This window comes from Triturus cristatus, chromosome 4_2 (assembly GCF_964204655.1).
Source record: "Triturus cristatus chromosome 4_2, aTriCri1.1, whole genome shotgun sequence".
NCBI lineage: Eukaryota > Metazoa > Chordata > Amphibia > Caudata > Salamandridae > Triturus > Triturus cristatus.
In genome coordinates, this window is record NC_140586.1 from 212,207,426 (window position 1) to 212,220,018 (window position 12,593).

Below are 12,593 nucleotides of genomic sequence, written 5' to 3' on the forward strand. Positions count from 1 at the left end.
ACTTTGCAGTTGGTTTGCAACCAACTGAGTAATCTTAACAAGTTTTTATTATGTTTCTTCCGCCGCTTACGTCTTTGCTGTCATCATTCACTAGCCTCTTTTCCGGCCCTTGGCTGCTATAGAACACCCATTTGCTTTTGTTACCATAGAGAAAGGTCCAATAAGTGTGACTGCATGTGCTGATTTCAGTGTCTGTTATTCTTAGATCAATCAGTGTAAAATCTCAGTCTCTCCCTTTTTTTTTCCAGTGGACCCCATCGCCCAGGTGCACCGGGCCTTCTGCGAGAGTCTACTGAGGAAGGCCATGTACTCACTGGTCAAACCAGAGGCTGGCCAGGCACTGGATGACGAAGCAAGGTATGCTAGCAATGCTCTCTGTGTACACATGTTTTTCTCCTCCTGGTGTAACCTTTTTCAGGTGGGATGAGGGAAGTGTTTTATGTGGTGTGAGGAAATGAGGTGTGTTATATGGTGTGGCTGGGCGACCTCACAGTGTAATACTTACCCACCCCTTTAGGTCCAGTTGATTTTGTCTCTCAAACCCTCAGCTCAACTCTGGGTAGCTGTGACACTGAGCTGCAAGGCTTACACCAAGGAACTAGTGTAAAGCATTTAAATCGCACTAAAACAATTGAAGAAGAAATTGACACGACACTCCAAAAATCCGTCAACAAGTCATAAAAATAGAATATATTTTTATAGGAATTTAGACCTTAGAATGGAAGAAATCCACCGAAGAGTTCCGGAGTTCGGATTTTGCACATAATAATAAATCAAAACATTTTCATTCAACCGCGAACAAGCCTTGGCAAGTTTAATGATTTTGACACTTAGAAAATGTTTCAAGGAAAACTTGGGAAAGTGTCAATGCTTTCGGGTAGAAGTACTTGGGGTGACTAACTTTGGCAAGGGGACCAGAAAGGTCCTTAGAAACCGTTACCTCCACAGAAGAGTTCAACACAAATGGTGCCGCTCCCAGTACAGTGACCGAAGGTACTCTAAAACTGAATTGAGAGTGGACATCTCACAAAAAGTGAAGGACTGGCCTCACACACCACCAGGTGACATGCTTCATCATCGGCAGTCCTCGCCCTCTAGAAACCCGGTTTTGTAGAGGGCGGACCTTCACCTGACGACAGGGAGGCTCTTCTAAACTAAGTGGAGGCCCGTGAAAAGTGAGTGAAGAAAAAACCTTTACAGTTACCAAATACATTTTAATAGGACCGGTAGCTACATGGTATTTAAAAGGTGGACGGTGAGATTGGGGAATGTATTGTCCCCTCATCTTAGTGAAGGTGGTCAACATGTTTCTGACGTTTGGCCCAGGTGGGTCCGTGGCATTCATCAGGACCAATGAGAGGGGCTCCGTCCGAAGCTGAAGATGCTGTAAGGATGCTGTGGATGCGACATGGTTGACAAGGGTCTTCCTGCAGCCAGTTCTCGGTCCACGAAGATGGTGCAGGGGTCCTGGTTGCATGGTTGACGTCCCACAAGGTTCTCTGCATTGTGGCTGAATCCCAGTCGCTGCTGAACTACCAATTGCCCAAAGTCAGAGGCCAATCCTTTCTGAGCTAATAACTCACCTTCTGTGGGTTCCAGCAGCTCTCCAACAGTACTCCCGGACTCTGCGAACTCATGTACAACTCTGTGTGTTGGGTCTTGATCCTTGGTACAGCACAGCGGCAGTGGTAGTGGCTTGACATCTGTGGGCTACCAACTTGCCTTAGTTAAGCTTTTTCAGTGGTTGTGTCCCTGTGCTGCGAACAGGAGGCCGGCCAGATGGCCCTTGGAGTCTTTTGGCTTTGCTGGGCTCTGAAGAAGTCTTCTCCGTAGCAGGCACAGCCCCTTCCTTCGCTAGCCACCAAGCGCAGCAGGTGTAGTCCTCTTCAGCGCATGGGGGTCTCAGTGCAGCATGGCCGTTCTCCTTCGGTCCTTCTTCCAGTCTGTGGAGATATGAGATCTGTGTGCCCGGGTTGCCCCTTTTTTGTTCAGAAAATGTCCTCGGGGCAGGATGCTTTTGGTAGCCAATAAGCTATCTGGTTTCCTCCCACCTTGTGACCACTTCCTGTGGAGTGTGGCATCGGGTTATCCCAGGATGCACCATTCTGTCCACTCCCAAGATGGCGATACCCCTCTCTCGGTGTTCAGACCTCCCTACCTGTGGGGTGTGGCTTCCTCAGGCCTATATGCCTCTGGGGAAACCGATTTGGCAGCGGATATTCCCCTCTCTGCTCCCCATGCCAGCCTGTCTGCCTAAATAATTGAGCAGCCCTCATCCCTAGTATAGACACATCTTCCCTTCAAAGGCAGCTGCTCCTGTGAAGCCTGCATTTTGGGGCTAACACATCCCTGGCCTGTAATCCCACATTGTTCTCCTTCCTGAGAGTCATTGGCACATCTCTCTGGGAGGGCAGAAAGCTGTTGTGTGAAACAGGCTCCATGTGTGCCTGGGAAGGCACCGGAGTATTGAAGGCAACAAAGTGGCAGCTTTGTAAAAGCTGTACACTCCAGCACGTTCTATTAATGTTCGAGGCATATGAGCTGCAGATTATACACTGTGCATAGATCGCCATCTGGTGTTGGGCCCGGATGTTTGCAGTTTGTTTTTCTTCTTGGACAGTGTTTGGAAGTCACGAGTTCGGTGACTCCTCCTTCGGTCCGTACTGCGCATGGGCTTCGGCTCCATCCTCAGATTGTTTTTTTCCGCCATCGGGCTCGGTTGTAATACTTCGTGCTCCGGCTTCGAACCTTCCCAGTTCGACCTTCGACGAAAAATCCTCGTCCATCGAGATTCTTCAGACAAAATCATCTTCTTTATCTCTCTCTTCGGCACTTCTTCGATTCCATGCATCGGCGGCGGCCTTCGGGCCTATCTCGACTCCGGTCTCGGCCGATGGAAAGGACTCCCTTTAAGAAGTGCCCTAAATGTGGGTCTAAATTTCCCCACACCGATTTACATCAGGTGTGCAACCTCTGCCTCTCTCCCGAACACGAGGCCCGAGACTGCTCCGCCTTCAAGTCTTTTCGATCGAAAAAGACTATTCGGGATCGAAGGGCTAGACGCACCATGGCGCACTCATCGACCTCGGCTCCACCTGACATCTTCGGAGAAGACATCGGAGCTTCGGGACAGCAGCACACCGAACAGGAAGACGACCTCGTCAGCGCTTCCGAGGCAGACGACTCCGACGTGGAGGAGATCACACCGGCGCAGAGGGTCGTGAGTACTCTACCCCCTCCCGCACCCACACCGAAAGAGACTCCGGTTACACCTTCGCCTCCGGGCCTAGGCAAAACCAAACGTACCGCTTCCATCACCTCACCTTCGGGCCCGGTGAAGAGGCATCATAAGTCTCCCGGCGGCTCAGGCTCGAGCCAGCCTACTAGCGGTGCCGAAAAACACCCTTCGGCACCGAAGAAATCCACACCAAGCTCCGTTCTGAAGCCATCGGTGTCGAAACCTGGCCTCTCGGTGCCGACCAAACATAAATCCCTCGGCGCCGAAACCTGCCTCGGCACCGAACAAAAAATCGGAGGCCCCGAAAAAGCATGGAACAGATAAACCAAAGAAGCAGTCGGCCCCGAAAACATCGGCGCCAACAGATCAATCGGTGCCGGAGGAACTATTCACGCCAGTTCCTCGACAAAAGACTTTAACAAAGGATCCAAAGACTGGACATTTGACTTGGTCTTCAAAGAAAAGACATTTAGACAAGCCAGCTCCTCCTCCACCGCCAAAACGGAAGGACTCTGCCACATCCCCTTTCAGAGTACCCTCCCCACCGCCTCCACCTCCCCCATCTCCGCCCCCTCCACCTTCTCCACCTTCTCCACCCTTGCCTCATCGCTCTCCAACCCCGTCTCCAGACCCTGATGACCAAGGGGATCCATACTATGATCCAACAGATGCCCCACAAGACCCCACCCCTCCGGGAACACCAGACCCATGGGAGGATTATCATAATCCAGACGTCCCAGATGTGCCTCAGGATGATCTTTATCCATCCAGGCCATCTCCACCAGAGGACTCCTTGGGGTTCCACCACTTGTTACAACGGGCGGCACATTATCATGGGGTGGAGTTACACAGTGATCCAGTTGAGGAAGACTTCCTACTTGATACCTTTGACATCGCAGATAAATCTACTGCCATACTACCCATGCATAAAGGGGTGACTAAACATGCAGCAGAGGTTTTCAAAGACCCAGTCAGGGCTAGGGTCTTCAACCCCAGAATAGAGAAAAAATATATGGCCGCCCCCACAGATCCTGCCTATATTAAAGGACCTGCACCACTCATTGGTGGTATCCACAGCTAGGAAGCGGTCCAATTCTCTGTCATCGGGTGAGGCTCCACCACCCGATAAGGAGTCCAAGCTCCTAGACGCGTCAGGCAAACGCACTGCCTCGCAAGCTGCCAATATGTGGCGTATCGCCAACACGCAAGCGCTGTTGGCAAGGTACGACAGAGCGCACTATGATGAGCTGGAGACTATCATGCAACATCTCCCAGAAAAATATAAAAATAGGGCTCATGAACTAATACAAGAGGGAAAGCCCATTACCAACACCTCTATTAAATGTGCACTTGACGCAGCAGACACAGCTTCCAGGGCTATAAACACCAGTGTTCTGCTTCGCCGCCACGCCTGGCTCAGAATCTCAGGCTTTAAGCCAGAGGTACAAGCATCTATACTAAACCACCCTTTTGACCAACAACACTTATTTGGCCCGAAAGTAGACGAAGCCCTGGAAAAAATGAAAAAATATACAGATACGGCGAAGTCTATGGGAGCATTACAGTCCCACCCTCTTAGACGCTCTTTTCGCCGCTCCTCCTTTCGAGGCACTGGCAGGGGCTACTCTGCCGATAACGCCTCCACATCCTACAAGTCCCCTCCTCAGACTACCTTCACAAAGGGCTATCAAAGAGATGGATATAGAGGAAACAATAATAAAGGCAGGGGCAAAACACCGCCCGTTCTGCCACAACGCCCACACAATGACTTGCCCCCGCTCCCCCCAGACCATTCCACTCCGGTCGGGGGCAGACTACAAAACTTCTTTCAAACCTGGGAGACCATAACATCAGACAAATGGGTGACCCAAATTATTCGGTCAGAGTACTGTCTCGAATTAACATCCACCCCCCCAAATATTCCACCCAGGCACCGTACAATGTCGCAAGAACATACCACATTGCTGAAACAAGAGGTAATCTCCCTCCTGCAAAAACAGGCTATAGAGCAGGTCCCCATCAATCAACAAAATTTAGGGGTCTACTCTCTGTACTTTCTGATACCAAAAAGAGACAAGACTCTACGACCCATTCTAGACCTCCGGCCTCTAAATGCATACATACATTCAGACCATTTTCACATGGTAACTCTCCAACAAGTTCTCCCACTCCTCTGCCAGAACGATTTTCTCACCACTCTGGACTTGAAAGACGCATACTTTCATATTCCAATACACCCTTCTCACAGAAAGTACCTCAGATTTGTAGTGGACGGCCAACATTATCAGTTCAAGGTTCTCCCCTTCGGGGTCACAGCCGCACCAAGAGTGTTCACCAAATGCCTAGCAGTAGTGGCGGCACACCTCAGAAGACAACACATTCACGTCTTCCCTTACTTGGACGACTGGCTAATAAAAGCCACGTCCTACAACCAATGTGTGCAACATACAAACACCACCATCCAACTACTTCACCAGCTAGGTTTCACGGTGAACCACCAAAAGTCCCAGCTGATACCGTCTCACACAAAGCAATACCTCGGTGCCACTATAGACACCTCAAAAGCTATAGCCTATCCCAATTCAGCCAGAATCGCAAGCATACAAGCCTTGCGTCAAAGATTCATTCCTCAGCACTCTCTCCCAGCAAGAGTGTTTATGACGCTAATAGGGATGATGGCATCTTGCATCTTCATAGTGCCTCATGCAAGACTCCACATGCGTCCACTCCAAGAGTGCCTAGCACGCCAGTGGAACCAGGCCCAGGGACAACTGACAGATCTGGTGTTGGTGGACGGTCGCACCCATCGCTCTCTGCAGTGGTGGAACACCACAAATCTTTCCAAAGGGCGACCGTTCCTGGACCCGGTTCCTCAGGTAATTCTAACAACGGACGCATCGCTCTCCGGTTGGGGAGCGCATCTATTACACCTCACAGTGCAATGTATATGGACGCCACAACAAAAGTTACTCCACATAAACCATCTGGCGTTATTGGCGATCTTTCTAGCCCTCAAATCATTTCAGAAACCAGTCTCAGCCATAGCAGTCCTCATTCGCACAGACAATATGACTGCAATGTACTACATTCAAAAACAGGGGGGGACACACTCTCCACAGCTCTCTCGTTTAGCACAGAGCATATGGAGATGGGCAATCCCGCAAAAAGTCTTTCTCCTGGCACAACACGTCCCAGGGATACAAAACACCATGGCAGATCTGCTCAGCAGACAAACGCAGCAAATGCACGAATGGGAACTGCGCCCACAAGTTCTTCACCCATTCTTTCACAAGTGGGGGCATCCTGAGATAGACCTCTTCGCCACCCACGAAAACAAAAAATGTCCAAGCTTCGCCGCCAGATACCCACACCCATTGTCCAAAAGGCAATGCGATATGGATGAACTGGTCAGGCAAATTTGCATACGCCTTTCCACCTCTCCCGCTAATTCCATTACAGCTACAACAGCACTCCCTCACACTCATTCTGGTAGCTCCAACATGGGCCAGGCAGCCGTGGTACACCACACTACTACATCTCTCAGTGGTACCACACCAAAAACTACACCTGTCCCCATACCTCCTAACCCAGAACCATGGAGAAATCGGGCACCCAGCTCAGCTCAACCTTGCGATCTGGCTCCTGAAATCTTAGAATTTGGATACCTTAACCTTCCCCCTGATTGCATGAACATTATCAGGGAAGCCAGACGTCCTACCACTCGAGCATGCTATGCCGCAAAGTGGAAAACATTTGTTGTTTACTGCCGTAACAATACAATCAACCCTTTAGATGTATCCATACAGCACATCATATGTTACCTGCTCCATCTACAAAGGTGTAACCTGGCATACACATCCATCCGTTTACACCTAGCAGCAATTGCTGCTTACCTGCAAAACAGACAGCATTTATCACTTTTCAGAGTGCCTGCTATTAACCTCTTCAGTGCCCATGACGAGATAGTCTCGTCATGGAGCACGGTTGCGCTTTGCCCATGACGAGACTATCTCGTCATGAACCCCACCCACTAGTGCAACGCCCGGCACAGGAGGGGGAAAGGGCGTGGCACTGAAGGGGTTAAAGCTTTCATGGAAGGCCTTAAAAGAGTAATTCCACCCAGAGCACCACCCTCACCCGTGTGGAATTTAAACGTTCTTACAAGGCTGATGGGACCGCCTTTCGAACCAATAATAAATGTGAGCTACAGTTCCTTACTTGCAAAACAGCTTTTCTCGTAGCTATCACTTCCCTTAGAAGGGTTAGTGAAATACAAGCGTTCACTACACAAGAACCTTTTCTACAGATACATCACAATAAGGTGATACTTCGCACAAATCCAAAATTCCTGCCCAAGGTCATTTCCCCCTTCCATCTCAATCAATCGGTGGAATTACCGTTTTTTTTCTCTCAACCTCAATCTGTTGCAGAAAGGGCTCTACATACACTTGATGTTAAAAGGGCTTTACTTTACTATATACAAAGAACGCAATCTTTTAGAAAGACTAAACAGCTGTTTGTCTCGTTCTCTCCACCACATAAAGGCAACCCCATCTCAAAATCAGGGATAGCTAGGTGGATTGTAAAGTGCATACAAATTTGCTATCACAAAGCAAAAAGAACATTATCTGTTCCACCTAAAGCCCACTCTACAAGAAAGATAGGGGCTTCTATGGCGTTTCTAGGGAACATACCCTTAGATGACATCTGCAAAGCAGCCACATGGTCAACACCGCACACCTTCACAAAACATTACTGTGTAGATGTGCACGCCAAACAACAAGCTAGTGTGGGCCAGGCTGTATTAAAGACACTGTTTCAAACCACTGCAACGGATACCGGTGGTCGCCGCTAGGGTTGGGTACTGCTATATAATCTATGCACAGTGTATAATCTTCAGCTCATATGCCTCGAACGGAATATGCTACTTACCAGTATGCATCTGTTCTTGGCATGTAGAGTTGCAGATCTATACACGCCCAACCGCCTCCCCGGCTACCTGTATCCGTTCCAGTCTATCTTATTTAGATACACCACACATGGGTTTCTCTTCCAGGGGATCCTCATCAATAGTCATAAGCATTAGAATATTCCCGCCCATGCGCGGGATCCCGGAAACAGTATATTATATGTTCCCACATATATATATCTCTCCATACATATATACCTATATGTATAAACAAGCAACTGCAGCCAATAAACACTAGAGCTGAAACATGCTGTAAGGAATTTCCACTATACACAAAAAATTAGCATTATAAACACGAGAAACAACATTATAACTTGTTTAGAAACTGTTTTAATGCTCAGAAAACAGCAGAAATTCTTATAAATCACTGAAAGCATAGGAAGCTCCCAGGCTGCATTGCAAATACCCAGTCTAAAAAGACTGAAAAGCTAACTAATAGCTGCATAGCAATAAACTGACACCGTGCCTTTAAGGCACACCTGACCCCCAACTTCCCATCATGCCTCAGGGGTGGCAGTTAGGTCAGTTGTTCTTTCCGGCTCCTTCTGGAAGGATCCTGGCAACAGAGCTCCACTTTTTTCTGAGTTTGTCAGAAAATATTGTCTGTTTTACAACAGTTTTTTCCCTTACTTCGACATTTTACATCTACAGAAGTAAGAGGCTGTCTTTTTTAGGCAGTTTTGGGCATTTTTTCAACCTTAAAATGCCATCTCTTTTCGATCCTTGCCCTTCTTGTGGCAAGAAGAAGGCCAGGACTGACTCTCATAGGGTCTGTATCCTGTGTCTACCGGAGGATCATGATTCCAAGACATGTCCTCACTGCCAGAGCCTGTCCAAGAGAACTTTGAAGGACAGGGAGCAAATTCGCATTTATGGCCTGGCACAACCATCCAGAGGACGATCTACAGTGAGGAAGGGCTCCAAGAGGCCTAGAGATATTTCTAGAAGCAAGTCCTCTCGTCCTTCCACCTCAGCGTCGGGACCGGCGCTGAGAAAAGATCTTCCGGTAGGTCATGTTTCCATGAAGAGACCTTCGACAGCAGGCTCGCCGTCGAGAGCAGGTACGTCGTCGAAGTCTAGACCTCCATCGTCAACTCGGCGGCGATCGGCGTCGAGGAGCAGGGAACCTCCGCCGTCGTCATCTCGATGACGATCGGCGTCGAGGAGCAGGGAACCTCCGCCGTCGTCAACCAGGCGACGATCGGCGTCGAGGAGCAGAGAACCTCCGCCGTCGTCAACCCGGCGGCAATCGGCATCGAGGAGCAGGGAACCTCCGCCGTCGTCAACCAGGCGACGATCGGCGTCGAGGAGCAGAGAACCTCCGCCGTCGTCAACTCGGCGGCAATCGGCGTCGAGGATCAGGGAACCTCCGCCGTCGTCATCTCGACGACGATCGGCGTCGAGGAGCAGGGAACCTCCGCCGTCGTCAACCAGGCGACGATCGGCGTCGAGGAGCAGGGAACCTCCGCCGTCGTCAACCAGGCGACGATCGGCATCGAGGAGCAGAGAACCTCCGCCGTCGTCAACCCGGCGGCAATCGGCGTCGAGGAGCAGGGAACCTCCGCCGTCGTCATCTCGACGACGATCGGCGTCGAGGAGCAGGGAACCTCCGCCGTCGTCAACCAGGCGACGATCGGCGTCGAGGAGTGTCACCCCTCCGTCGTCGAGGGCAGGATCCCCTCCGTCGTCGTGAGTCCATCAGCGATCGACGTCGAGCGGGAAGAGTCCTCCGCCGTCGTCATCCAGGCGGCGATCGGCGTCGAGGGTACCATCCACGTCGACGTCGAGAGTGGCAGCATCTCCGCCGGCGTCGAGGGAGAGAGGGCCTCCGTCGTCGGCTTCACACCGCCGTTCGACGTCGAGGCGGCATTCTTCGCCTGCTGAACATGGCCGCCGGTCCACATCGAGGCGTCGTTCGACGTCTAGGAGGAGAGTCCCGGCGAGAAAGAAGGCGAAGCCACAGATCGACGTCAAGACCACGCTCGACGTCGAGACAGGCCTCTGACAGGTCGGTGGTCCTGGTGACGGAGTCGGCTTCGCACCATTCCTCCTCACGCTCAGGGGCATCTCCACGACCAGCAATTCCAAGAGAGTCTGCCAGCCAACTCCGCAGGTCTTCCCCTCAGGCTCAAGGGACCATTTCTGTGGTACGACTGTCGCCCAGATGGCTGCTGCCAGCACATCATTGGCTGGACTCGGGGGCTACAAGGAGAATGCGGGAATATGTCAGCCAAGTGCATGACTCTCCGCTACAAAGGTTGGTGGAGGCAGTGGACAGAGCAAGTCCTCCCAGGCCAGCACGTGAGAAGTCACCTGAGAGCCGTCGACGCAGGTTGCGCTCCCCCAGGCGGGAGGGGCGTTCAGCCGGATCACGGGCTCGTGATTGTCGCCGGGATAGGAGGTCACCATCAACGTCATCTTCTTCGTCCACCAGGTCCTCAATAAGGGACTACTCACCCACGCTATCGGGCAGCCCAGTGTCCAGGGTCTCGCCCATAGACGACATCAACACCTACCAGGAGGTGCTGCAGAGGGGTGCGCAGAAGCTGGGGATTGAGATGTCAGTCCCGCAAGTCACCATGTCGGTGATTTTCGAAACACTTTACCAGAAGTCTGCGTCTCGTCCACTGCTACCTTTGGTCCCAGGGATCCTGGAACCCGTCATGGACACCTGCCTAACCCCAGCGACCGTAAAAGCGGTTCCGGCTCGTATCCTCAAAAAATATAAGCCGGCTACCTCCGATCCTGTCTTTGTCAAAGTGGACCCTCCTGCGGACTCAGTAATAGTGGCGGCAGCAAGAAAGGGTCGTGCTGTATCGGCGTCCTCTTCCGTCCCTCCGGATAAGAAGAGCAGAACCCAGGACTCCTGGGGGCGCAGGGCCTGCTCGTCCGCAGCGGCTTCCCTCTAGGTCTCCAGCGCGGCAGCGCTGTTGGGCAGATACGATAGGGCTCTCTGGGACTCTATGGAGCGGTTCAAGTCCAAGCTCCCAAAGGAGGACCAAAAGGACTTCGAAGAAATAGTCACGGAAGGGTCCCTGGTGGCTAATCAGTCGATTAGCACTGCGGCAGATGGTGCGCTGCTCTCAGCCCATTCTTACGCACACGGCGTATGCGCCAGAAGGTCATCCTGGTTGAGGCTGACTGGGCTCAAGCCGGATGCGCAGCAAAGGATTTTAAACCTCCCGTTCTCTGGCTCCTCCCTCTTCGGCACTCACACGGATGAGGAGATGGAGCGCATGAAAACTGAGCTGGACACCCTCAAAGCTGTGGGGTTGGAGAAGAAAAAAGAATTCAAGCGCCGTTATAGACCCACCCAACGCAAGGGGCCTCAACAGAGGGTTCAAACGCCTCAGTGGTCTCAGAGTAAGCCCCAAGGAAAATCGCAGTTTCGAGGCGGAAAGTCCACCAGGGGGAGAGGTGGACACCAGCAACAGTCCTCCACTACCACAAGAGGAGGAAAGTCATGAGCTGTGGCTTCCTCTACGACCGTTGCCCACTCCAGTGGGGGGGGGGGAAGTGCTTCACAACATCTGGCAGAGTGGGACAGCATCACAAAAGATCGCTGGGTGCTGAATATACTGCGAAATGGATATGCGCTACGTTTTCGAGCGCGTCCAAAAGACATACCGCCAAAGTCCGGCCTCACCACTTAAAGCTGCTCCAAAAGGAGGTGAGGGCCCTTCTGCAAAAACAGGCCATAGAAAAAGTTCCTCCTTCGCAAATCGGAAGAGGAGTGTACTCCCGGTACTTCCTTGTGCCCAAAAAAGATCAAGAGCACAAGTTTCGGACGATTCTGGACCTTAGTCTCCTAAACAAAGTCATCGTCAAGGAGAAGTTTCGTATGTTGGCGCTTCATCAAATATGTCCACATCTGCAAGTAGGGGATTGGATGTGTTCGGTGGACCTCCAAGATGCGTACTTCCACATTTCAATTGCAAGACATCACCGCAAATACCTGCGGTTTGTGGTCGGAAGCAAGCATTATCAGTGCAAGGTCCTTCCATTCGGGCTCAAGTCGGCTCCGCGAGTCTTCACCAAATGTATGGCAGTGGTGGCAGCTTGCCTCCACAGGCAGGGTCTATTCGTCTACCCTTACTTAGACGACTGGTTGCTGAAGGCTCCATCCCAGCAACAGGTGAGGAAAGACTTCCAGACCTGTCTGAGACAGTTGCACGATCTCGGCCTTCACGTCAACTTGGCAAAGTCCGTGCAGCAGCCCACTCAGACCATCCACTACCTTGGCTCCGTTCTGGATACAAGCGTTGGAAAAGCGTATCCTTAGGAGGAGAGACTGTCTTCAATGAAGCGGAAATGCAGGCTTATGCAGCAGATGCAGAGGCCGTCAGCCCGGCAGGTAGCATCTCTGCTGGGATCCATGGCGTCCTG

At 51.4% G+C, this 12,593-nt stretch overlaps 1 protein-coding gene across 1 annotated transcript in view; it reads left to right on the plus strand.

Annotated features, from left to right (window-relative positions):
• The window catches only part of SREBF2 (sterol regulatory element binding transcription factor 2), a 236,024-nt gene that overhangs the window by 144,515 nt on the left and 78,916 nt on the right, over nucleotides 1–12,593 (plus strand). Inside the window, exon 13 of the mRNA XM_085601233.1 lies at nucleotides 249–357. Within this exon, the coding sequence (XP_085457359.1) occupies nucleotides 249–357 (109 nt within the window). The remainder of the gene's footprint in view (nucleotides 1–248; nucleotides 358–12,593) is intronic.